At 42.2% G+C, this 26126-nt stretch overlaps 1 protein-coding gene across 1 annotated transcript in view; it reads left to right on the forward strand.

Annotated features, from left to right (window-relative positions):
• Window positions 1–26126, forward strand: part of bmp5 (bone morphogenetic protein 5) — a 116715-nt gene that overhangs the window by 77615 nt on the left and 12974 nt on the right. The window contains exon 4 of the mRNA XM_048531391.2: window positions 14792–14989. Coding sequence (XP_048387348.1) covers window positions 14792–14989 — 198 coding nt within the window. The remainder of the gene's footprint in view (window positions 1–14791; window positions 14990–26126) is intronic.

Genomic DNA, 26126 nt, shown 5'->3' on the forward strand with positions numbered 1-26126 from the left:
GGACAAGAACACCAACGTCACAGCACTCCCTCAGATTTTCACTCCAGCTCCTCTCCAGATCACGTCAAAGCCCTCGAATATGGTTTCAAGCCGCAGTTTTTAATTCCAAGATCGGAGAGCTGCCGTAGAGAGAATCCAGCTGACAATCTATCGAAGATCTTCAGCTCATGTAAAGCGGTCAGTAGCAGGCTATTCAGGATCTTGAATAATTTTCAGGAATAGGCCTCAGATGTACGCGTCAACCCTAAATGCAAACTTCAGCGCAAGGGACCCGGGTTCAATTCCACTCTCGGGCAACTGTCTGTGAGGAGTTTACACATTCTCCCCATGTCTCCGTGGGCTTCCTCCGGGTGCTGTGGTTTCCTCCTACAATTCAAAGGTGTGCAGGTTAAGTGGATTGGCCATGCTAAATTACCCACATTGTTCAGGCATGTGTAGATTAGGTGGGTTACAGGGGGGTGGGTCTGGCTGGGATGCTGTTCTGGTTGGTGTGGACTTGTTGGGCCGAAGGTCCTGTTTCTACACTGTAGGGATTCAATGATTCTAGGATATAACACTTGATAACATGTCAAAGGAATTTTTTCAAATTGAATGTAGCTCACGGAAGTAAATGCAGTTTTGGGCATCTTTTCTGCTGAAGGACATTGTTGGATTAGTTAATTTTTCAGACATTGATAAGGTGAATAGCAAAGGTTTTTTTTCCCTAGAGTAGAGGAGTTGAAAACAAGAGGACATAGGTTTACAGTGAGAGGAGAAAGATTTAAAAGGGTTGGGACAACTTTTTCAGGCAGAGGGTGGTGCATGTATGGAATGAATTGCCAGAGGAAGTGTTGATGTAGGTACAGTTACAAGATTTAAAAGACATTTGGACAGGTACATGGATAGGAAAGATTTAGAGGGCTATGGGCTGAACATAGGCAAATGGGACTAACGTAATTTGAGGTGAGTGTGGATTTTAGTATGCTATTTAAATTGGACTATGAGCATCAGACAAATTTAACATGACAGAATGGTGAGGCAATAAATTCTACCGCACGTTCACAAGCAACACATCAAAAGCAAATAGATGTAGGTGGCACAGCAAGAGGCCACACAGTTCTTGTGCTTGCGTTGCTTCTTTGAAACAATGATCCAGTTGGTACCGTTCCCTTGCTCTTTCCACATATCACAGATGTGTTCTCCTTTTCAAAGGTTATTCCAGCTTGTCTGAAACGTACTAATGAGTCTGTTTCGACCACACTTTCTGACAGAATGTTGTAGATCATACCAATTATTATTATATATACATTTTTTTAAATGCTGTCTTCACCTCCCCTCTTATTTTTGTCAATTGTCTTATATTTGTTCCCTCTGAATAATTGACCCTCCTATGCATGGAAACAGGTTTCCGTTGTGCACTCTATCAGAACTATTCAAAATTTGCACATCCTGTTATCCGCCATCACGGGAATACTCCCAAATTCTCCAGTCTGTCCACATAGCTCGAACCCCTGATCCCAGGCACAGTTCTTCTCTGTAACTTCTCTCTAACTTGGAGACAAATGATTCCAGTACCCACCACAAAGAGACTGCTGGGCCCTGTTTGTATCGAAACCAGAGGACTTCTTTGATATTTTTATTTATTTCGGCAAGTTGTATTTTTGACATTTATTTTTCTCACAGATCATGGGAAAGAAGTTGCATTTGGGGTTGACGTGAATACCTGAGGCCGTTGAAGTGCATTGTAGTTGGAACTGAAGCTGGCAGTCATTCCAAAAGTGATTTTGACCTGTGGAGCTCTCAATAACAGCACAACATGGCAAAGCACAGGCCTTTATTTTTCCTAAGGTGCACCACAGGTCTTGATACAGTGCAGGAGATGAGGCTAGAAGGCATCTATTCATAGAGTTAATTCAATGACACACTAGAAAAAAACGATGAAACTAGGTAATTTTATGAGGTAGACAACCAGACTCTGTTGATTATAACCTCAGGGCCTGGATACAGTGTCTCAAGAAATTGATTGACTTCACTTGAGTGCTGAATGTCGGTGGTTGCATTGTCAAAGGCCACATCCCATTAACTACACCACTAATCTCAGACATTTCTCAGTGCAACGCATCCCTTTCACTCACCAAAATCACAGCTTGGACCCTCATAACTTCTCATTGCCCTCAGACAACTGTGTTTCTGTAAACCCCACAGTCCGATCTCTCAACATGCAAACAATGTCAGCTCTCCAGCTGTGGCAGCCAAGCACACTGCATAAAACCTGCTGAATTAGGAAAGGTTGGTGCGCAACAGGGGAGTAGGAGCACCTTTCCAACCATAGGCACCTCCAGCTACATACACTCGTGAGGGAATTGTCCCCATTACTGGAGCTGTCAGAATGGAAACTGTGACCAGCAGAGGGTCTAATACTGCAGAAAGGTGCTAAATCCCCTATGTCTGCTTCTTAATCCAACTTCTCCTCCTTGTTCCACAATCTTTTCTGATTGACAAGTTGACCATAGTGTAAATATACCCCTCTAGCTGTTAGCAAAACCCTTCCCTTCTGCCTCACTCCTCTGAAATGCATAAGAGCTGTAAACTGTCCAGGCCCCACTGGAAGAGCAGGAGGATAATGATGAAGAAGAAACACTGTTGCTCACTTTTCCCCGCCAGCAGGAATATCAGCACTATGTGCACTTGAGAGAATGGCTCAGTAGTAGCTTTGTGGCTGGGCCAGTCAGAGAGACCACAGTAGGTCAGAAGCCAAGATCACAGAATAGATTCTGGAGTGGAGGACATAGATGAAGACCTTGAGCCAGCCTACAGAAGAAGAAGACCAACATACATGTTATAAAAGGCTTGGTGCATTGACAGCCCTTACCCAGAAGGCTGCAGTCACTGTCAAGGAGCACTGAAAAGTGTGTTAGAGGATGGCTTAGCTTTGAGCTCATTCTGAAAATCATGGAAGAAGTGGCCAGCTCAGTTAACCACCCAGCAGAACCACCCTTGGTGTGGTGCATGAAAATTGATGCCTCAGTTTCTACTGCATCACAAGTACAGTCCAGTGTTTGCAGGCAGCAATAGAAGCTCTGATTTAAGTCATGCAAGCTCTCAGACTGAACTGTAAGCTACACTGTTTCCACCATGGTATGGATAAGAGTATTCGCTGGTACAGTGGAGCCTCCTAACAGCCTGGCCTGCAGTTTGCAAGGTTGGTGTCAGTGACACTACACAATACATACTCACTTTCCCTTTTTTTAAGATGACAGCATTTGCCGTCCCTCCAATGTCATTCTGCCAGTGCTTTTGCCAGTCGAATAGCACCAACAGCTGCCACCCAGTCCAAACTCCAGGCCTTCTCAGCTCAGGGTCTTGATTGAGAGGTTGAGTAGCATGCGTCAGATCATGACATCTCTCTGGGCAGCTCCACCATTGTGATCCTGGCAGCCCCCTGCTGCGATCAACTGGATTCCACAGGACCCTTTGAAGTTGGGACAAAGACATTCAATGCATGCCACATCAGTAAATTTGAAGGACTACTGAAACCACTGACCGTGGTTCTGTAATCACAGCAAATACCTGTAGAAATTGGCCAAATGCTAACCTGAAAGTCGTAGGTGGCTCCATGAAGTAACACTGCTTGTGTGTCCTTCCTGCCACTGAACTCCAGTTCACCTTTGTGATGTTAAGGGAGCAAGTTAGCTGGAGTGCTGAGCTCCCAAATCCAAACTTACCTTAAAGAAAGTCTTCATCTAGCTTCATTTTGCCACAAGGCTGCAAGAGAGAATGCAATCATGTGACACTACCTCACTTCCTGTCTCACTCACCTATTGCACAGTCTCACTGAATCTTTATGGGACAGATTGAACTTCCAGACTGTGTTCACTCTGCTTCATTCCAACTGTGTCCCCGACAATGCAATTATCAACATGGCTTCTGCCTTATCTAGCACTAGAAGGGTGTACATATGATTTGGAGGCAAAATGAGAAGCTATGAAGCTATGAGAAGCATGGGAACTTGTGTACCTTTGGTTATGTGAATTGCTCTGTAACTTGGAATCTAAGTCACAATCTGGTCAATTGCTCATTAGCTGCTTTGTGAATTTTAGGAATTTGACAACATTTGTGATGCATTTAGTAAACTGACTGAAGAGACAAGGAATTTTTTACAGCATAATAAAATGTGAGGCTGGATGAACACAGCAGGCCAAGCAGCATCTCAGGAGCACAAAAGCTGACGTTTCGGGCCTAGACCCTTCATCAGAGAGCTCTCTGATGAAGGGTCTAGGCCCGAAACGTCAGCTTTTGTGCTCCTGAGATGCTGCTTGGCCTGCTGTGTTCATCCAGCCTCACATTTTATTATCTTGGAATCTCCAGCATCTGCAGTTCCCATTATCTCTGATTTTTTACAGCAGTTGGTTTGTCAGGGGGCAAGATATATATATATTCTGATTTCTAGGAACAACACTCACATTCAAAATTTGTCTTTGATTCTTTGCTTTCTTTTGACATATTCTGCTTGGACTGCTGAACTAAGATTGATACAGTGAACAACGCAAACCCTGCCAGAGATTGGTTCCATATCCAACCAATGGCAGCATGTTGAAAAGGGATGTGTACCCATGTTTTAATGTAAACAGTTTGAAACTAGAATTAAATAGGAATGTGGCTAACGCTTCAAACAGGAGGAGTCATCTGGTAGAATTAAAACAACCTAATGATGAAGCATATAGGAGCTGAGAGTGAGGTGAGACCAAGGAATAGAATGGGATGAGCATAAATTGTCAAAGGAAATGCTTACAATTATAGAATCGATGTTCAAATTAACTGCCAAAGCAAATAAGAGTCACCAAAAATAAAACCAATTTTAATTGTTGTACAGCAATATGTACAACATCAAAAATTAAGGCAAAGTAGAATAGTCAAGCCAGATATAGTAATGATGATTGGGATATTGCTACATGAGAAATAGGACTGCCCTTTAGGTATTGTGGGATCTAATGTATTTGGCATTGGAACAAAGCAGGTGAGAAATGACTAACTAGAGATTACGTGTTTTACTGTAGTGAAAAGGACGAACTTAATGCAATGGTAAATACAAAGTACCTATGGATTGCATTAAGGAGAGATTGATGCAGACAAAACTATCATCACTCTTTCTGATCATGATAGGAAATGTAGACAACACTTTTGATGGAATATGTAGACAGTGGTGTGGAAGCTTGCTAAGAATGTGAGTTGTAAAACTTGAACTATCTTCACAGCTTGAACCAACAGTTTTGGGGTGATGAGTAATAGATAGGCAATATTGTTAGGCTCACAGTGACAACAAACATCTTGGTGCTAATGAGAAAATGAAAGTGACATTTTCAAAGCAGGTGTAGCCCTGTTTATTGATAAAGGTAGGTGAGGTAAGTACTAAGATAATTAATGATAAGTGAACATTGTAATTAAATGTGAGAATTAAGACTATATATTGTCATTCTGACTGTATATCAGAGAGATAGCTTAATAGAGTTTTCCAAGTGTGTGTCCCAGCACATGCTTATAAAGTAGTCTCTGAGAGCTGAAGTCGTGTCTGTTCGAACCAACACAACAAGAGCCATTGGCCTGAAGCTGATGCGACATATGTAGACACCCTTTTTGGCACTTGCACTTTGCCATCTTTTTTAAATGGAATCCAGGCATTCCAGCCCCTCCTTGACTCCTAGGAAACTTGGTATTGCCCAAGATTTGGCTAAACACTGGATAAAAACCCATCTGAAGGAAAATGACAACAAAAATTAGTCAACCTATTATTGGATATAATTCTCTCCTTTCAAAATTAACTGTCCACATCTAAGTGGGGTACTTGCAAGGGCGGTGGTCACTAGAGAAGGACTGAGGAGTAAATGGTCACGGATGGAGTAGATTGCTGATTGAAGACTGGTGCTCAGCTGATTGTGGGAAGGGAAGTGGATCAGAGCTGGTTAGCTGCGGAGTGGCAATAGTGAACTGGCCCATATCCTTAACCCATGGGTAATTTCAAAGGAAAAAGAAAACACTTAGTAGTTGGATCTGACAGCTCTCCCTGAAACTGTTGGAGTTCCCAAATCAGTAGCCATAAACCATTGGTGACATTGTGGCCTCATGTACATGATATAATTTTCAATCCAATTATTCAATTCCATTCCCCAGCTATTCCACAATTAAACTAGTAGCTGGCAAATTCATGGTGGTCTGGGTTTAAGTTTTCCAACTTCTAGAATTTAACCTTGCCTCACCCTGTCTCCTAGCTGCCCTGTGTGTTAAAATTCCCCTCGTTGTACCTTTAACGTGTTCCAATTTCTGTGTTTTCAGCCTTTAACCAAGAAAGTGACCAATGTGAAACAACAACCATGCCTGACATTACCACATGCCCTGTTAATGTCTTAGGCCCATATTGGTGCGAGACAGGTCAAGAGTTACTACAGTCACTTAGAGTGCAGAAGAACCGCATTTTGCCTATGATGTCCGTACTGACCATGTTGTACACAGAGCAACACCGCTGGAGTCTTTGGCCAAGTGCAGAATTGGCTCTAATGTGTTCAGCTTTCTGGTTGTTGATTTAACTAAACTGAACTCCCACGGAGCAAATAAAGAAACCAAAACTGTTTAAGAAACCAAATCCCAAATTTACCATGTTTTGTTACAAGGCTGTGTTTGTGAAGAATACTTTTATTTACATTTCAAGAAGATTGTGCAGCTTTTCACAAGCTGAATCCCTCGACTGTGTGGTTTGGTCTAATTGGCATGTATTTCTGTAGTGTTGCCTTGACCATTAATGGAAACAACATTGTGACCTTTGGTTTGAATTTTGCTTATTGTTTACATCACTTGGGTTGAACGGTTTCAACTTGTACTGGGCCTCAAAAACGAATTCATAACAGCTCTATGTTGTCAGGCCTGCTCCATTGCATTCAGTGAAGAAAGGGAAAAACACCTCTCACTAATTGTGTCATTTGAGATCAGTTCTTCTGTTTGATCAACACCTCAGTGGCCAATGGGAGATCATGAAGGATAGAGAAGGCCCAGGGAGTGGGGAAATCGAAGGCTGTAATTGTCCAGACCAGAACCTGGAGGGATCGGTGACAGAAGAATGTCAGGAAGTTCAGATTGGATGAGATTAGGGAACAGAGAGACTGGAAGCAATCAGAAGGATCTGAGATGGATTGGAAGATTTGTGGGTCACAGCCAGTACATGCATAAGAGGGTGAGATTAGAAAGACTGCAGAGGGTGGGATTGGTAAACCTGTATTGTGTGGAGTGTAAGATTACTTTCTTTTGGAGAATATCTTTTCTAATGGCCCCATGATCCAGCACCATTTTAAATTGGTTAAAAAATAAGAAAATAAAGAAAGATATAGGTTAAAGAGAGTCCATCAATCTTGAGCCAGTTCATCATCAATGGTGTCTGTGCAATCACCGCTCCTCCAGCTCCCTGTGGCTGGGTACACTGGATCCAACCAAGGTTGAAATTGCCTCTCTTCAGGTGACATGTTTCTCCACTGGGCCAGTTCTCCTCCACCACCGCCTGCCATACAGCCGCCAACGTCAGAGTCACATGCCTCACCACTAGGCTTGTCTTGATGATGTTGCCATGATGCCCTTCCACCACAGCTTTGCTGCCACCAGCACCGGACCCACCAACAATGAAGTCGCCGACCCTCAGGTGCCACCTCTCATTGCTGGACCTATCTCACTGGCGTCACTTTCACTGACATAGCAGCTGCTGATTCATTGCCAGATCCCGCACTCATGCTGGGAAAGTAGAGAAGGGCTCCATTGCTACTGCCATGAGGTACGTGATGGGCCCAATCATTGCTGCCCACCTATGCTCATGCTGGGATTCCTCGCCCTCACTGCTGGTGACTAAAGGAATAAGTGAGTAAAATAAAGAGGAAAAAAACAAAAAAAAAGGAAAAAAGAAAAGGAAAGCATTCAGAGTGGTAGAGCCTGAGCACAGGAGCCATCTTGCGGATGTGAATAATGGAGCGGGTTTGATTGTGAGATAAGAAGCAGGTTGCCTTATTTCTATATCTCTTCACTAGAATTGGCTAGGCACCGAACTCGTCTGTTCCTTTGTTCAGCTACTAGCTTTCTTGAGGCCCAGGCAGAAGTTCAGTTGTCATCTAACTCTGTGATGAGGGATGAGGATATATTTGAGGTGGTCAGTCTTCAGGTTTGAGATTTTTTAACATTTTAATGCCCAACTGATCCAATCGTCAGCCGAGGGACATTTTGAAAAAGCAACATATGGTTGATGGAAATGATTGCTGGTGGTCGTGTCAATGTTCCAAAATCAAATACTGCTCATAAATTGCTGGGCTTAATTTTTAACAGTTAAATCATCAGGGTGAAAGTTGTGATAGAATTCAAGGGTGTATCAATAATTTTTAGATTTTGAATTTAGCTCCCCCCACCACGCATTGAGGTAATGTGCCTCTTCAGAGTTGAGAAGATTATAATTGAAAATTGAATATTTGAAGATTGGCAATGAATTCCCCAAAACATGCAGCAGGATAACATTTTATCCTTTTAATCCAGCACTGAAATCACCACAGAGGTTGACACTTGACCTCAATAACCATCCCCTGCTGTGAATTTGCAAACACTCCTTGTTGGTTCAGTGGAATGAAGTCACCTTTGGACAGAGAAAACTGACCCCTTCCTCCTAATCCAGGTCAAATCTGCCTTGTATCAGTGATAAAGTCAGTGGTGGATTTGGAAAGTTCCAGCTACCACTGCTGCTTTGAGTTCAATCACCTGATTTCAACCAAGGGAGCGGGAGCTGCACTGCTCTTGGCTTAGGAGACACAAGTCAGATTATATGAGATCGCTCGATTGTTGTGTCTTTATTCCAGACATAGGATATGTGCTGAGTTGGCTGAGATCAAGATCACGGTTAGCTGGCGATGTCCTTTTGTTCAAACAACATGTCGATGCTTGTTGCAAACTGTCATGGTGATGTTAATGGTGCAAGTGATGAATGTTGATTGATTCAATGATAATAATGATAGCTACACCAAGAAACAAAGGGTAAATCAGTGTCTGCAGAACAAGGATGTTCTGCTGAGATGAGATAAAAGTAGAAAATAGGCAAGAATAGAAGCATCTTAAAATAAGAAAGTGGGCATTTTTGTTTTGCATTTGTTTCTGGGACTGAACTTCCAAAATGGCAGAAATTAAACCATGGGCCCTAAACAGTGTACAAGAGATGAAATGCCGATTGAGTCCAACAGATAGAGCTTTATTACGGACCAAAAATGCCTGTAATTTTTTTTGGAAGTGCATTAGGTCATTTGTTGATGTTGGATTAGGTAGAATGAAATGGAAGTAATCTAATTTATTTTTCAAAGTCTACGCTTCAAACCGGTTAAAACATCTCATCACACAGTGTTGACTATGACTTGCAAAGACATTCTGTTATGTCATTTGACTTTTTTTAAACAGTAGTTTGGTGTAGACATGCATGATACAGCTGCATAGGCTCATTAAAGTGTTCCGTTTTTTGCTTTTCATTGGAAACATCTTAAACTAATTTGAAGTCAAACATCTGAATAAACATGTTTTAAAAGTGTTTATGTATTGAAGTGGGCCATTTCAAGGTATGATATTTGGATGGAATTTGTAATTTCTCTTTTACAGCAAACAAGCTGCCAGAGAGAGGAAGTTTGATCTGAACTAATACATTTGTTACAGTGGAAATAGAATGGAAATGGCTAAAACCACAAATAAAACAGTTCCATTCATATGTGCCAGGACAGAACGTTTTCTTGCAAAATACAGACTTTAGCTTTTGGCCACCTTAGGCTTTCCCTTTAAAAGTACCTTAACAGATTATTTGTTAAAGGTTTGCTTGTATGAATAGATCTAAATTCTTTCAAAATAAAGATTAATCTAATTGCACATTTGGGAGGCAGATGCTTTTACTATCCATCGTTTCCATGTTGCAAAGTTGCTTGTGTCATGAAGTAAACCGTTTGACCATGCGATGCTAACAACAAAAAGGGAGGCAAGGGGAAATTAGGTGGGGAACATATGGAAGTTTACTTCAATATGAACAAGTTCAAAGAGTTTAGCCCCCTGATTCCAGCTTGCGAAGCAGCTGGTGTGGGCAGCTGTACAGTTTCATATAACAGGTCAAGGTTTTTCTCTGAGAGTGCCTTACATTTTACCAAATAAACTGTTTATGCTGCCAGAATAAATACCTGCCGATAAAGCTGTTACACTTGTCATTGCAATAATTTTACTTCTAATGAGAATACTAGTAAATCACTGCTACCTGGGAGGAAACTAAAGTGCAAACACCAGCAGACCTCCAGATGCTGCAATAGACTTAACAGTGAAAATCTCCAGCCCAAATCAATTTTGAGTAAATTTGCTATGGGCAATTTGATTTTCAGGTTGTTCTGAATGGCTGTGACTTTTTCTGTAAGGCGATTGATTTGTAAATGATGAGCAACAGAGCTCAGAGGCCTCTGCCCCAGGAGCAGGTACACTCTGCTCACTGGTAATGGTGTTCTGGGAGCAAAGAATTACGAAATTGTTGGTGTAGGTTCTATTGTATAATGGAATAGTTCTAAAATAAGTTACAAATGGAATGGAAATTAACTTTAGTACAGAATGGTGACTATTTTTAGAAACACATTTATCAGCTCAACAAAGATAGCTGCTATAATCATGTGACTGAACTTAGCAATAACTTTCTAGGAACTTGTCATCAGGCAGACAATACTGGTATGATAGGTATGGAATGCTATAGTTCTAATTTGCTTTAGAAACAGTTGTACCTAATTGCAACTTGTACCTAGGCTATCAGCTGCATGACTCTGACTTATTTGTTTAATTCTTGGGTTGGTAGTCATTCACTCGACCTGCATTTATTGCTTAGAGGCACTTAGAATCAACACTATTGTTGTGGATCTGGAATCACACGTAGGCCAGATCAGGTCAATACAAGCAGTTTCCTTCCCTACAGTTCTTTTGTGAACCAGATGGGTTTTTCTGTCCACAGTTTCATGGTTAATTCCATTTTCAGTTTCATCTGCCACAGTAGGATTTGAACCCAGCTCTGCAGATTATTAGAGATAATGGGAACTGCAGATGCTGGAGAATCCAAGATAATAAAATGTGAGGCTGGATGAACACAGCAGGCCCAGCAGCATCCCAGGAGCACAAAAGCTGACGTTTCGGGCCTGGACCCTTCATCAGAGAGGGGGATGGGGTGAGGGTTCTGGAATAAATAGGGAGAGAGGGGGAGGCAGACCCAATGTAGAGGAAGCCAGTACTGCATCCATTGTACCCGGTGTGGCTTCCTCTACATTGGGGAAACCAAGCAGAGGCTTGGGGACCACTTTGCAGAACACCTCCGCTCGGTTCGCAATAAACAACTACACCTCCCAGTCGCAAACCATTTCCACTCCCCCTCCCATTCTTTAGATGACATGTCCATCATGGGCCTCCTGCAGTGCCACAATGATGCCACCCGAAGCTTGCAGGAACAGCAACTCATATTCCGCTTGGGAACCCTGCATCCCAATGGTATCAATGTGGACTTCACCAGCTTCAAAATCTCCCCTTCCCCCGCCGCATCCCAAAACCAGCCCAGTTCGTCCCCTCCCCCCACTTCACCACACAACCAGCCCAGCTCTTCCCCTCCACCCACTGCATCCCAAAACCAGTCCAACCTGTCTCTGCCTCCCTAACCTGTTCTTCCTCTCACCCATCCCTTCCTCCCACCCCAAACCGCACCTCCATTTCCTACCTACTAACCTCATCCCACCTCCTTGACCTGTCCATCTTCCCTGGACTGACCTATCCCCTCCCTACTTCCCCACCTATACTCTCCTCTCCACCTATCTTCTTTTCTCTCCATCTTTGGTACGCCTCCCCCTCTCTCCCTATTTATTCCAGAACCCTCACCCCATCCCCCTCTCTGATGAAGGGTCTAGGCCCGAAACGTCAGCTTTTGTGCTCCTGAGATGCTGCTGGGCCTGCTGTGTTCATCCAGCCTCACATTTTATTATCTGCAGATTATTATTCAGATCTCTGCATTGCTGGTCTAGCAATAATATCACTAGGCTATCACCTCCGCTTAGTCAATTGTCTATGCTCATTCTATCTGCAATACAAACCTTTGTGTTGAAGATCACTGCTTCTTCCCCTCTGGAGGATTGACTCGCATGCACTGAATGCAATTGCCTTTTTAACTGGAGCTGTTTATGGGGTAATCTTTGCTCCATACAATGTAAACTGATGAGATGAACAGCTTTAACTTCAGGCTACAAAGGGTAAAAAAACCTCTGATCTCAGAAAGCAAACAACATGTATTTGTACTCTCCGCAAAACCTTCCTTTTGACAAAATAGAAATTTCACTTTCTCAGAAAATTTGTGGAGAGATTTGTAAAACAAAACGTCCTAGATTTCCTCAACTGATGACGAGCCAACTAACAACCTGCACAAAATAATTTGAGACTGCTAACTCTAGTTTTGGACCTTGGGACTGCATCTTAAAAGCAAGGATATCGTTAAACTGATATCTCTTAACTGTTTTGCACGTAAGTTGTTTCTGGCTGAATAATCTCTTTTTCCTTTCTTATTCTATTTCTTTGTGTCCATTTCTTAGTGTGTCTGTGTTGTGGAGTGTTCCCCCATGTCTAAGGATGTGTGAAATAGTGTAATTTTAATTTTGCCACAGTGTTGTAGTGCTTCTTACAAAGTCTGAGAGCGCGAAAAAGAGGGACTGGTTCAGGAAAAATTAAGTCACAGTGTGTTTAAAGGCAGATTATGAAATTAGGGAGGGAGATTTGTTTTAGAAATTGCAGTATGCCCGTAATAAAGAATTGATGTAGAATTTGCAATGGTTTGGCCCAATGGGATGATGTCTCACATGAGTTTTAGATGGTGACAGGGAGTTCTGTTGCTGGAGGAGATGCCTTCGGTACACCTCCCAAGGATCCTTGGTAATTATGCCCAAATAATAAATGTGTTATTAATAAATAAATAATTGATAATAAAAATATTATTCATATTGTACATTAATTTTGCTAAATCTTGTTAAGTATGTTCATGTGTTGCTCATAATTGAGACAAATGCCTTTTCCATGCAAACTCACCAGTGGTCTATCCTCTGCTGTTGATACTTAGGCAGGTCCTAGGCACTGTATAGACAAAGCAGGATTAGCAGAACTACCTTAAACAACCATTACACTGCCACGGACTGGCAGAGGTGACTGATATCCTGAGATAGCAAGTGATGCAAATACTGTACCTAGCGACAAAGTGATCTGAATTGTAGCCCTTTGCAGAAATTAAAATCATCTGACATCAAGAAGTCTACAAATTTACTTTTAAAACTGGAGTGAAACAACCTGTATCTGGTGAGACACTTTTAAGTAGTGAGAGAGTATTTTCTTCATGTGATCTCCCACCTTATTGCTGTCATGTGGCTGGGAGTCAGATCGATGACACTAGTGTTGTACAATTAGGCTTCATGTTGACTCAAAAATGGTAATATAATCAAATGGTGAAGAGCAAAACAGAGCTGCAAGCTTTATTGATTGGAATTTGATTGGAATATGTACAGGAAAAAGGCCTGTGGAAATGTTTACAGAGATAATGGGAACTGCAGATGCTGGAGAATTCCAAGATAATAAAATGTGAGGCTGGATGAACACAGCAGGCCAAGCAGCATCTCAGGAGCACAAAAGCTGACGTTTCGGGCCTAGACCCTTCATCAGAGAGGGGGATGGGGAGAGGGAACTGGAATAAATAGGGAGAGAGGGGGAGGCGGACCGAAGATGGAGAGTAAAGAAGATAGGTGGAGAGAGTTTATAGGTGGGGAGGTAGGGAGGGGATAGGTCAGTCCAGGGAAGACGGACAGGTCAAGGAGGTGGGATGAGGTTAGTAGGTAGCTGGGGGTGCGGCTTGGGGTGGGAGGAAGGGATGGGTGAGAGGAAGAACAGGTTAGGGAGGCAGAGACTGGTTGGACTGGTTTTGGGATGCAGTGGGTGGGGGGGAAGAGCTGGGCTGGTTGTGTGGTGCAGTGGGGGGAGGGGACGAACTGGGTTGGTTTAGGGATGCAGTTGGGGTAGGGGAGATTTTGAAACTGGTGAAGTCCACATTGATACCATTAGGCTGCAGGGTTCCCAGGTGGAATATGAGTTGCTGTTCCTGCAACCTTCGGGTGGCATCATTGTGGCAGTGCAGGAGGCCCATGATGGACATGTCATCTAAAGAATGGGAGGGGGAGTGGAAATGGTTTGCGACTGGGAGGTGCAGTTGTTTGTTGCGAACTGAGCGGAGGTGTTCTGCAAAGCGGTCTCCAAGCCTCCGCTTGGTTTCCCCAATGTAGAGGAAGCCACACCGGGTACAGTGGATGCAGTATACCACATTGGCAGATGTGCAGGTGAACCTCCGCTTAATGTGGAATGTCATCTTGGGGCCTGGGATAGGGGTGAGGGAGGAGGTGTGGGGGCAAGTGTAGCATTTCCTGCGGTTGCAGGGGAAGGTGCCGGGTGTGGTGGGGTTGGAGGGCAGTGTGGAGCGAACAAGGGAGTCACGGACAGAGTGGTCTCTCCGGAAAGCACCTATCTTCTTTACTCTCCATCTTCGGTCCGCCTCCCCCTCTCTCCCTATTTATTCCAGTTCCCTCTCCCCATCCCCCTCTCTGATGAAGGGTCTAGGCCCGAAACGTCAGCTTTTGTGCTCCTGAGATGCTGCTTGGCCTGGAAATGTTTACAGTTATTTTTAAGCTGAAGACTTGTGAATATTCAGACATTAACTCTGGGTTTATTTTAGGTCGCACCATCAATATTAGATCAGCTGGCCTCATAGGAAGACATGGACCACAATCTAAGCAGCCCTTTATGGTGGCGTTTTTCAAAGCCAGTGAAGTTCTGTTACGTTCCGTGAGGGCTGCCAGTAGTAAACGGAAAAACCAAAACCGAAACAAATCCAGCAGTTCTCAAGATTCTTCAAGATTATCCAGCCCTGGAGGTATGAAAACATAACTTGGCACCTTAACCAGTGGGTACAATTTCCTCAGTGCGCTCCTTTGGCAAGTTGGCCAATATGTTCCGTCAGGTTATCTTTACCATGTAGTTACACCCATCCCACTCAGGGAAGTTCCTCTCAAGTTTGTTGTCGTGTTGCCTTTTATATGTTTTCACATGGTCTTTCAAAATGTTCTGTTTAAAATACACTGGGAATTGTGCCTACATTTCATGATACGATTTTCTTCTCCTCAGTTGAATTCACTAGTGCCATAATCATTGTTGCATTATCATGCAAATTTGAAAGACTTCACTTAGGAACTATTCGCCTACCTCTCATCAAGCCACCCCAACCTCTTTCTTAGCTTGTGACCCAGTTCATCTTCAATTAAAGCAATTCCTTACTACTTATTATGGGATGTCATGTCTAGTGTGATGTAAAAATCATGCAGAAAGCTTTGATCTTCCAGAATGTTTTTCTCCCCCTGTGATGGTTCTGTCATCCTTAATTTCTGCCCATTCACTGTGGATAGTCCAATTCCTGTCTATTATGTTCAGACCATGATGTGGCCACAGTGTCACTCATTTGTGTTTCTTTTTAAATGTTTTAATCAGTAGTCTTTCACCGGAGGGTTTGAGAAATATAATTAAAGAGCTAGCTGACAACAAGAATGACTCCTTACTTCCTGCTTGTGTGAGTATATATTTGTGGTTTGGTTTGCTGGTATTTCATACTATCAGCCCCTTAGGGCACAGCTGGTTATCAGATCAACCAGTTTAAAATGATGAAATGAATCCTGTTGACATTGAGAATCCAGCTCTTGTCTGTCCACAGATATCATTTTACAAAATAATTTAAATACATTTACTGTTTAAGGATTAGCTTTTAGAGAACAAAATAAAACCTATCAGATGTAACTAATGCAAAGTTGAAATCTGGTCACTAATACCGAATCCTTGCAGTGCTTAAAAACATTGTCTGCCTTGTAGTTCAAAAAACGCAGATGAAATGAAAGAGCCACCGCTGATGTTTTGCTGTTCATGTAATTCTAAGTTCAAGAAACCAACATCAGCAGCTGCAGCATTGAAGTTTCAAAGGTTCTCAAGGAGCTTCAGGGCTGTATATAATTCTCTGTAGAGCACATGCTATAGTCAATGTCCCATTTTGTTTTCCTTCCTGCTCCCCTAAGTGGTAATGACATCTGTTTCTAGATAATGAGTGTAATTTTGTTTGACATAGTGTAAAACTGATTCTGAATGCCTTAAATACTGTTCTTAAAGCTCAATTTGAAACAGTATTACAAAAATGTCATTTTTAATTGTGATAATTAAAACCACATTTAAACAAAACAGTCTATCATACTTCAAGGTTAGGGTGAGACTTCGGTGGTGTGCTGTAATTGCCAGCTTTCCTGTCAAACCGTGCATTGCAAACAAAGTACCTGCTTGAAACTGGCACCTGTCACTCAACATTTCAAGGTGTTTCTTCCAAATTTATAACGGAATTCAATTCAGGGAAGAGTCTCCAAGATTTGTGTACCTTCTATTTTGGCTTCAGTTACATAGAATCACACAATCCCCACAGTGTGTAAGCGTGCCATTTGGCCAATCGATTCCACACCGATCCTCTGAAGAGCATCCCACCCACATCTACCCCTACCCTATCCCTGTAACCCTGCATTTCCTATGGCAAATCCACCTAGCTTGCATATCCCTGGACACTATAGGGCTATTCACCGTGGCCAATCTCTGGTCTGTGCGGTGGTCATGGAGCTTTGTCAGCCAATGAAAGCCACTCAGTTATCATGAGGGAGCCAGGAGTTAGGGAGTGAACACCCAGGCCCAAGTTTCTGTTTCTGATTGAGTTTCCGCACTGCTGGAGGTCCCCACAAGTTAACATTTGTTGTAGATTGGATCTAATTCAGCCATAATAGCCTCTGCAATTGAATAACTTGCAAATGTATATAAGAAAGTTGTGGAAGATTGTACAGTGCAACTAGTGCAAGTGTACCCACATGACAATAAGAAGCCAACACTGACAGGATAGAAAACAGGGGACAAAGAAGACTGATTTTTGTGGAAATACCTAAAAGATCCATTTTATGCTTAAATCTGATTTTTGATTTTTCTGGCAAGGTCTGGATTTCAGCTTCCTTCCTCATTTTACTGGTACAGATGCAGTTCTCTCAGATGCAAAGGACGAAACATTCCCTGCCATTCTGATCTTACAAACCAGGCAGATGTGATGAAAAGGTCAGAAGATAGGCCCAGTCCCACATTCACCGCAACTTGGCCCTGTCTACCACCACTCCCACAGGATTAAACTTCCAGTGCCCTCAACACCACTGCTATCCTGACAAAATGCAGTCAGAGGACAGTGCTCTTGCCCTGAGGGCTTTCTTGCCCTCTGCTGGGTGCAGGCACCACTAGGCCAAAGGTCTCATGCAAAAGCCTGTTAGTGGCGTCCGAAGATTAAAACATTTTCCAAAGGTTTTATAAAAAGGAGGTGGGATTCGAGCAAATACAAACTCCCAACTTGGGAATTGTCAGCCTGGATCCTTTTCTTAACTGGCATTGAAGAAACACCTTCTGGCTCTAGGGACAGGCCAAAGTTTCAGATGACCTTCAATAATCCTGAGGTACATTCCATGTTGAAGGAGGATGCAAACAGGGACCAATAACTGCAGGATTATCTAGATTCCACTTTATAGAAATGGCAGCTAATATATAAATCTTTGATGAAGAGAAAATTTAAACATTTCCTTCATTCTTCAATGGCACTATCTTCATTGAATTCCCCCATTATCGACATCTTGAGGTTTATCACTGGCCAGAAACTGATTTGGACCAGCAACACAAATATGATGGTTGAAGAAAAAGTCAGAGGCTAAGATTTCTGTGCTGGATAACCTGCCTTTTCTGATTCCCCAAAACCATTCTACCACCTACGAGGGACATGTCAGGGGTGTGATGGAAATACTTTCTATTTGCCTGGATAGATGGCAACTCCAATGCTAGAAGCTCAGCACCATCCCAGGAAAAGCAGTTCATCTGATTGGCACCACATCCATTACCTTCACTATTCAATCTCTCCACCACTGATGCACAGTGCCAGCAGTTTATACCATCTACAAGATGCACTGCAACAAAGCATCAAGGCGCCTTGAAAAGCACCTTTCAAATGGGCAATCTCTACCTTCTGGAAGGGCAAGGGCAGCAGATGCCTGGGATCACAACCACGTGACGAGATTCCCTCTGAGCTACACATTGTCTTGACTTGGAAATATTGTTGTTTCTTCATGGTATCTGGATCAAAATCCTGGAACTTACTTCCCTACATTCTAAAACTGTAGCTGTTCAAGAAGGCAACTCAACACCACCATCTCAAGGGCAATGGGGATGGGCAACAAATGCTGGTCTAGCCAATGACACTCACATCCCATGAACAAATTAAGAAAACTTCTCACCCAAGCCTTGTGGTTCTCAGCAATTTAAATTATACATATTTTGCTTCATTTCCTTATTTTACATAATAGATCTCATTAAAACTGCTGTTACAATAGCACCTCCAAGCAAGATATTTCTGACTCTACCATAACTGATGATCATCACATGGTCGGACAATCATTTGTTTTGGTTTGAACTTATTTAATTGGCTGGGGTTATCTGCAATATTGAGATTAAGTACCCTGTCACATATGTTCAGATGAGGCCAGCTTTGACAAGGGAGCCTCTGAAATGTCTACCTTCTTCCTCAAACAAGGATTCCCCAGCACCGTTGTTGACAGGGCCCTCAAGCAGGTCCAACCCATCTCCTGCACTTCCACCTTCACCCCTTCTCTTCCTCCTGCAATGGCAATAGGGCTCCCCTTGTCCTTACCTACATTCCACCAGCATCCACATCCAGAAGATTATCAGTCCCATGTCCAACTTCTCCAGCGAGATGCCATCACCAGATACATATTCCCCTCTCCTCCCTTGTTTGCCTTCCTCAGGGACCATTATCTGCGAGACATCCTGGTCCACAGTTCCTTCACCCCCAACACCTCCCCTGGGTTAAGTTAGTGTTAGAATTGAATACAATGATATATCCCATTACAAACCATTGTTAATAGTTGGAGGGATCAGAATCCCCTGATTCAAGGCAACTGAAATGAAAGAAGTACAATTAAATTGGTTGGTTTATTTATAGTCAGGATTAGGAAGAATTTGACTGTCATTGAGGAAATACTAAAAGGGTAGAAGGTGGTCTTTGAGCAACAAGGACCAAATAATAAAATGAGCCCTCAGTGCCATATTAAATAGCAGAAGTCAGCAGATCCTGCAAATTTGTTTATTTCAAGATGTCTTGTGAAGACTGATTCTTTTTAAATATAGACAGATACATTTTTGCTAAGCAAAAGTATTAAGGGATATGGACCATAGGCAGGTTATGTGGAGTTCGCTCACAGATCAGCCATAATCTCATTAAATAGTTGGACAGGCTCAAGAGGCTGAATGGCCTACTCTTGCTCCTATTTTTAGCAACTAAGTTATCCGTGAATTACTTTCTATGTACAAGTGACAATCTAGAGTTATTCAGAGAAATGAATGAAGACACTCTCAACACAGTGTTCAGTAAATTAAATATATTATGAATAGTGGGCTTAAAGAGCATAATAATGAGAAATTGTGGGGTATTATTTGAGGTGTAAAAATAAGTGTAAATTAAGGCCCAACCACCTTCACCTTGCCTCCATCATAAGGTGAGAAGTGTAGATGATCTCTGAATGTATAATATTCAGCGGCATTTTGATGACTCAGATACCGAAGCAGTCCATTTCCATATGCAGGAAAGCCAGGATTGGACTAATAAGTGACAAATATCATCGTAGCACACAAATGCCAGGAAATGACTATCTCCAACAAAAAAAACTAACCATTTTCCCTTGACGTTCAATGCCATTACCATCACTGAACCATCCATTACCAACCACCCGAGTATCACGCCTGGCCAGTAACTGAGTAGTACCAGCCAGCCCTGCAATAGCAGGTCAGAGGCTAGAAATTCTATAGTGATTAACTCACCTCCCATCAACCCAATGCCTGTTCAATGTCAACAAGGCACTAGTCAAAAGTGTGATCGAATACTCCCCACTTGACTAGATGAGTACAGCTCCAGAAGCTTTACACCATTTAGGACAAAACAGCCCATTTGATTATTATGATGCCCCCCCGATGATGGTAGGGAGAGGTTGGTTCCCTTAGTGAAATATGGTTTGATTGATCATAAATTTAATGTTTACCATAGTGGTTATTGATTGAATATATTCACACAAGGCTGCCACTGCTTTTCAACACATGAGCATAAGTTTGGTACACAAAATAAACTTACAAAGCTATGTAAAACCACAAAACAATAAGACATAGAGTGGAAGTAAGGCAATTCGGCCCATCAAGTCCACTCCGCCATTTAATCATGGCTGATGGGCATTTCAACTCCACTTCCCTGCACTCTCCCCGTAGCCCTTAATTCCTTGCGAGATCAAGAATTTGTCAATCTCTGTTTTGAAGACATTTAACGTCCCAGCCTCCACTGCATTCCGTGGCAATGAATTCCACAGGGCCATTAGAAAAATCTTAACATAAACAGCAAAGCAGAATTTCATCTTGCATGTTTGACAACAATATCTTTGACAGAAACCCAGTCCCAGAGAAATATCATTCCAATTTCAACTGCTAAATTTCTTTCTTAACTGACTCTCTCCTCATTAGACTGCTGCAACAGTTTTACAACTTCTTTCCAATTCTGTTGACCGAATCTTCTGTTCCAACAACTGAAGACTTCTGAGCAAACTTTGACAGCTTGGCAAATTTTGCAATCAATTACTTGTGCCAGCATGAAACCATTCTCCTGAAGTGCAAACATAATTCTTCTGAACTAAACTCCTGAATCTTCTGAAGTCATAATTAAGCTAAAAGGCTATAGTCTGTTTCCACTTGTCTGTCATAAACTCAGCAGTACAAACTCAAATCAATTAACATCAAAGGTACGCTGTTCGGAACCCAACTGAATTTTTCTTGGAAATTATGTATTTAGATCACTGCACGTTTCCCTTTGAGTTGTATGCTATCCTGCCTTGGGACTATATCACTATTTCTTCACTGTCACTGGGTCAAAATCCTGGAACTCCCTTCTTAACAATGTCCCTACAGCCAAAGGACAGCAGCAGGTCAGAAAAGCAGCTCACCACCACCATCTGAAGAGCAATAATATCTGGTGAAGTTAGCAACACTCACGTCCCCGAAGTCAGAAGTTGCTGGAATAGCTCAGCAGGCCTGGCAGCATCTGTGAAGACAAATCAGCGTTATCATTTCAGATCTGGTGACCCTTCCTCAGAGCACTGAATTCAAAACATTAGCTCTGGTTCTTCTTCACAGATGCTGCCAGATCTGCCGAGCTTTTCCAGCAACTACTATGTTTGCTCCTAAGATGCCGCATTGCCTCCAATGGGTTTTAATCGTTATAATCCATCTGCAGTTTAAAGTGAGGTTGTGAGAGGAATTTCACTAACAGCACACAAAGATAACCTGTACAAAAACTAGCAAAGAAGTTATTTGGGTAGTTAAGGTTGTATAGACACATTGAAGAGTTGATGAAAATTTCTGAAGGGTTTTGCTGAGAAATGGTTCATTCATGGTTCTATTTCATGGTCAAACTCTAGAAAATGGGAATGAGACCATGTTGATTTCATTGCAGTGGATGGGAAAGAGTACCTTGTTTTAGCAAACAGCAAGTAGTTGAATCTATGCCAAAAATTACAAGGTGACAAAACTGTAGAGGTTTTGAGAAGTTGGTATGTAATGTTTTACTTACCAGAAGAATTAGTGTCAGACAATGGTGCACATTAATGGTTTAGAAAGATTTGAAATACCTGAGTAAGAATGCAGTCATACACACTTTAATGCAATCACATTCTGTGAAATTGAATGGTGTTGCAGAAAGAAATATGCAATTATAAAGAGGTCTTTGTAGGGTAACAAACTAGACCAGGAATTCCATGTTTTTCTTTGATACTAGACAATCTTTTTTCTCTTACAGAATTATTGTAAGAAATATAACAGGCTGCGTACTTTACAGTTTAGTGCTTAAATGCTCTCTCTGAACTAAGTCAATTTGCTGAAGCCTGGTCTCAGTTCCAAAGTAAGAGAAAACAGTGAAGATGCTATACCAGGCATGAAATTTGAGATGATTCAGTGCTGGTTAGAATGTCATAGGGTCCCTACAGAAACAGGCCATTTATCCCCACAAGTCCACACCCCCGCTGTGAAGAGCAACCTACTCAGACCCATAACCCTACCCCTGGCATTTCCCACGTCTAACCCACCTAACCTAAACATCCCTGGACACTAAGGGCAATTTAGCATGGCCAATCCACTTAACCTGCACATCTTTCGGTCTGGAGGAAACCTACACAGATATGGGGAGAATATGCAAACTCCACACAGACAGTCACCCAAGGGTGGAATTGGACCTGGGTCCATGGCTTTGTGAGACATCAGTGCTAACCACTGAGCCACTGTGCTGCCCATAAAGGCCATGATGAGAAAGGTCATGGTGAAAAAATTACCAAAGTGATGAGGGGCAGTATGTGCCTTCACTGTTTTTAAACTTTAAACCCTTAGAGAAATAAATGAGTTGAAGCCACAGATTGACATGTGGAGTTACTATGTTGCTGCCTTCACATGGACATGGTTGAGGGAGGGACAGGACTGGCAGGTTCCATGGCATGGTATCTTCAGTGGGGCAGGGGAGAGTGTAAGGGAGGAGATGACATTGCATTATTTATTAAACAGTCAGTTACTGTTGTTATGAGCCAAACCTCCTCAAAACATATCAAAGACATAGTCAAGTCTAAAATGCTGTATTCCAGATATGATTCGATTGTCCACCTCTAGGCTTTAAGCAAAGCATGCTTTATTCTCACAACATAGTTCAAGTGCAAACAAAATGAAGAATTAGCTTAGCTTTAATTCCTTTGAAATATGTAGCAAAATATTATTTTACAATGAATCATCAGTTGTTCCAATATAGCAGCATCCCATACACACATCATTGGCAAAGGCAAATTCAGCAAAACAGATATTCCTCACGTGCTATCTTTCTTTCAGTCCCGGAGAAAAGAACACTAAAATTATCAATTTAGCAGCAGAGAAAGAACTCAAGCATTTTGCTGTGGCACAGAGAGAGAGAGAGATGTAGCTATCAGTTTCAAAAGCCAACTCCAAATCCCAACTGAAAGCAAATTTAAAACCCTGGGCCTATGTGAGCCTGACTCTACCAACTTATGCTTATTTTGTCTAATTCAAAAAAAGTTGCTCAGGGAGTTCAAAGCTGTTTGCCCACTGTTTCTGAAACAGATATTCTGTAACACTGTGGCGACAGCTCTCTACAAGAGTAACAGGACAGAACAAATCTCTCTTAAAGGCACAGTGCCATCACAGTGTAGTAAGATGGGACAATACCTTGAAAGTGTCTTCAAATGAGACTTTGTGAATAAAGCTTACAAATAAAATGGAGGTAGACACTGCTAGGAATATATTATAGATACCCAAACAATAAGTGGGCTGCAGAGGAGCAGGTAAAAAGCCAATTCACTGAAATATGTAAGAGTATTAGGTTAATTAGGAGTCTTTAATTTCCCCAAAATTATGTGGGATTAGATGGTATAAAAATTTTACAGAGGGGCAATTGAGAAGGTGATGGCCTAGTGTTATTATCACTAGACTGTTAATTCAGAGACTCAGATAACATTCTGGGGACCCAAGTTCAAATCCCACCACAGCAGATGGTGGAATTTGAATTCAATAAAATATCTGGAATTAAGAATCTAATGATGACTGTGAATCAGTTGTTGCTTGTTGGGGGTAAAATCCCATCTGGTTCCTTAATGCCCTTTATGGAAGAAAACTGCCATCCTTACCTGGTCTGGCTGACATGTGACTCTATACCAACAGCAATGTGGTTGACTCTCAACTTCCCTCTGGGCAATTAGGGATAGACAATAAATGCTACCTAGCCGATGACACCCTCATCCTGTTAATGAATTAAAAAAAAACGATTCTTGAACTACGTTCAGGAGACCTTTTCATATCTACATACAGAAGCTCTATCGAGGAACGGTGCAGTGCTGGCCTGAATTCTACAGAATGAAGCCAGGTCGATGTTTGACATGAAGGAATTGGGATATTGTAATGATAACGATCATGACACAGTGTGTTTTAAGTTTGGTTTGGAAAAGGAAAAAACTGTTTTGCAGAAAAAGTTTTTGGATTGGTGAAAGGCAGATTTTATTAAAATTAGGTAGGATCTGGCTAAAGTAGACTGGGAACATTGACCTCTGGGTAAAATAACAATAGAACAATGGGACAAGTTCAAAAAGGAAACAGGCAAAATATAGACCCAACATGTTCTCTTCAGTGTGAAATGTAAGCACAACAAGCATGGGTAACTCTTAATATCTAGGGACTTTCGGGACTGAATGAGAAAGAAAAGGGAGACTTTTAACAGGTATAATTGGAGCAATTCAGGGAGGCCTTAGAGGAGTATGGAAAAAATAGGGGTAACCTCAAGAAGACAATTAGGAGAGAAAAGGAGAGGATGATAAAAGCACTATCAGGTAAGTTTGGGAAAAATCCCAAAGTATTCTACAAGTATGTGAAGGGGAAGAGGATAACCAGGGAAAGAGTAGGGTCTTCTGGGGACCAAGGAGACAATCTGTGCTTAAAGCTGGACAGCATTGGTAGAGTGTTAAATGAGAGCTTAATACCTATTTTCAATCAGCAGAAGAAATTTGTAGGTACACATTTCAGGAAAAGGGACAGAGAGGTTATTGAGCAGATTGACATAGGGAGTGAAGAGGTATTGAAGTTGTTGTAAGGCTTAAAATCCCCACAAACGGAGGAGTTGTATCTCAGGCTGCTGTGGAAGTTGCGGGAAGAAATTACATGGGCTCTGAACTATAGTTTTAATGCCTCTCAGGCCACGGGGGTGGTGCCAGTGGACTGGACATTAACTAATGTGGTTCCATGTTTTAAGAGATAAACAACGAATTACAGACCAGTGAGTCTCACATCAGTAGTAGGGAAATGATTGGTGAATATTCTGAGGAGTGAATTAATCTTCACTTGCAGAGGTGAGGTTTGATCAGGGACAGTCAGCATAGCTTTGTTAGAAGGAGGTCATGCCTAACAAATCTGAAGGAATTTTTTTGGGGGGTGACCAGGTGTATAGATGAGGATAGGGCAGTTGATGTTATAGGCTTTACTGAAGTCGATATAAACAACAAATTCTCAAATGGGCGACTGATAAAGGTGGTGAAACCACATGGGATTCAGGGTAACTTGTCAAGTTGGGCCCAAAATTGTCCTGGTGACAAGAGACAGAGGGTGGTGGTAGTAGTCTGTTTGTGTGACTGAAACCTAACCTGCAGGGATCAGTGATAATGGGAACTGCAGATGCTGGAGAATCCAAGATAATAAAATGTGAGGCTGGATGAACACAGCAGGCACAACAGGGTCTAGGCCCGAAACGTCAGCTTTTGTGCTCCTGAGATGCTGCTGGGCCTGCTGTGTTCATCCAGCCTCACATTTTATTATCCTGCAGGGATCAGTGCTGGGTCCCCTATTGATCGTGATGTTTATAAATGACGTTGAAGAGAATGTGAGGAGGATGATAAATATGTTTGTGGATGGCATGAATGTTGGCCGGGTGGTTGGCTGTGAGGAAGAAGGTTTCAGTTTACAGGAGGATATAGATGGGTTAGTCAGATGGGTAGATCAGTGGCAGATGGAATTTAACCCTGATAACTGTGAGGTGGTACACAGTTTGAACAAAGTAATAAGGGACTATTCAATTTCTGGCAAGACACTAGGAAGCTCAGAAGAACAGAAACATCTTCGGGCGGTTGCCCACACAGATCCCTGAAGACACCAAGACAAGTTGTAGGGTAGTTAAGAAAGCACACTGAATACTTGCCTTTGTCAGTAATGGCATAGATTACAAGAGCAAGGACATCATGTTGGAGCTGTACAGGACTTTGGTTAGGCTGGAGTACTGTGTGCAGTTCTGGTCACGACACTATAGGAAAGATGTGATTGCA

This window comes from Stegostoma tigrinum, chromosome 4, assembly GCF_030684315.1.
Source record: "Stegostoma tigrinum isolate sSteTig4 chromosome 4, sSteTig4.hap1, whole genome shotgun sequence".
In the NCBI taxonomy this organism is placed as follows: domain Eukaryota; kingdom Metazoa; phylum Chordata; class Chondrichthyes; order Orectolobiformes; family Stegostomatidae; genus Stegostoma; species Stegostoma tigrinum.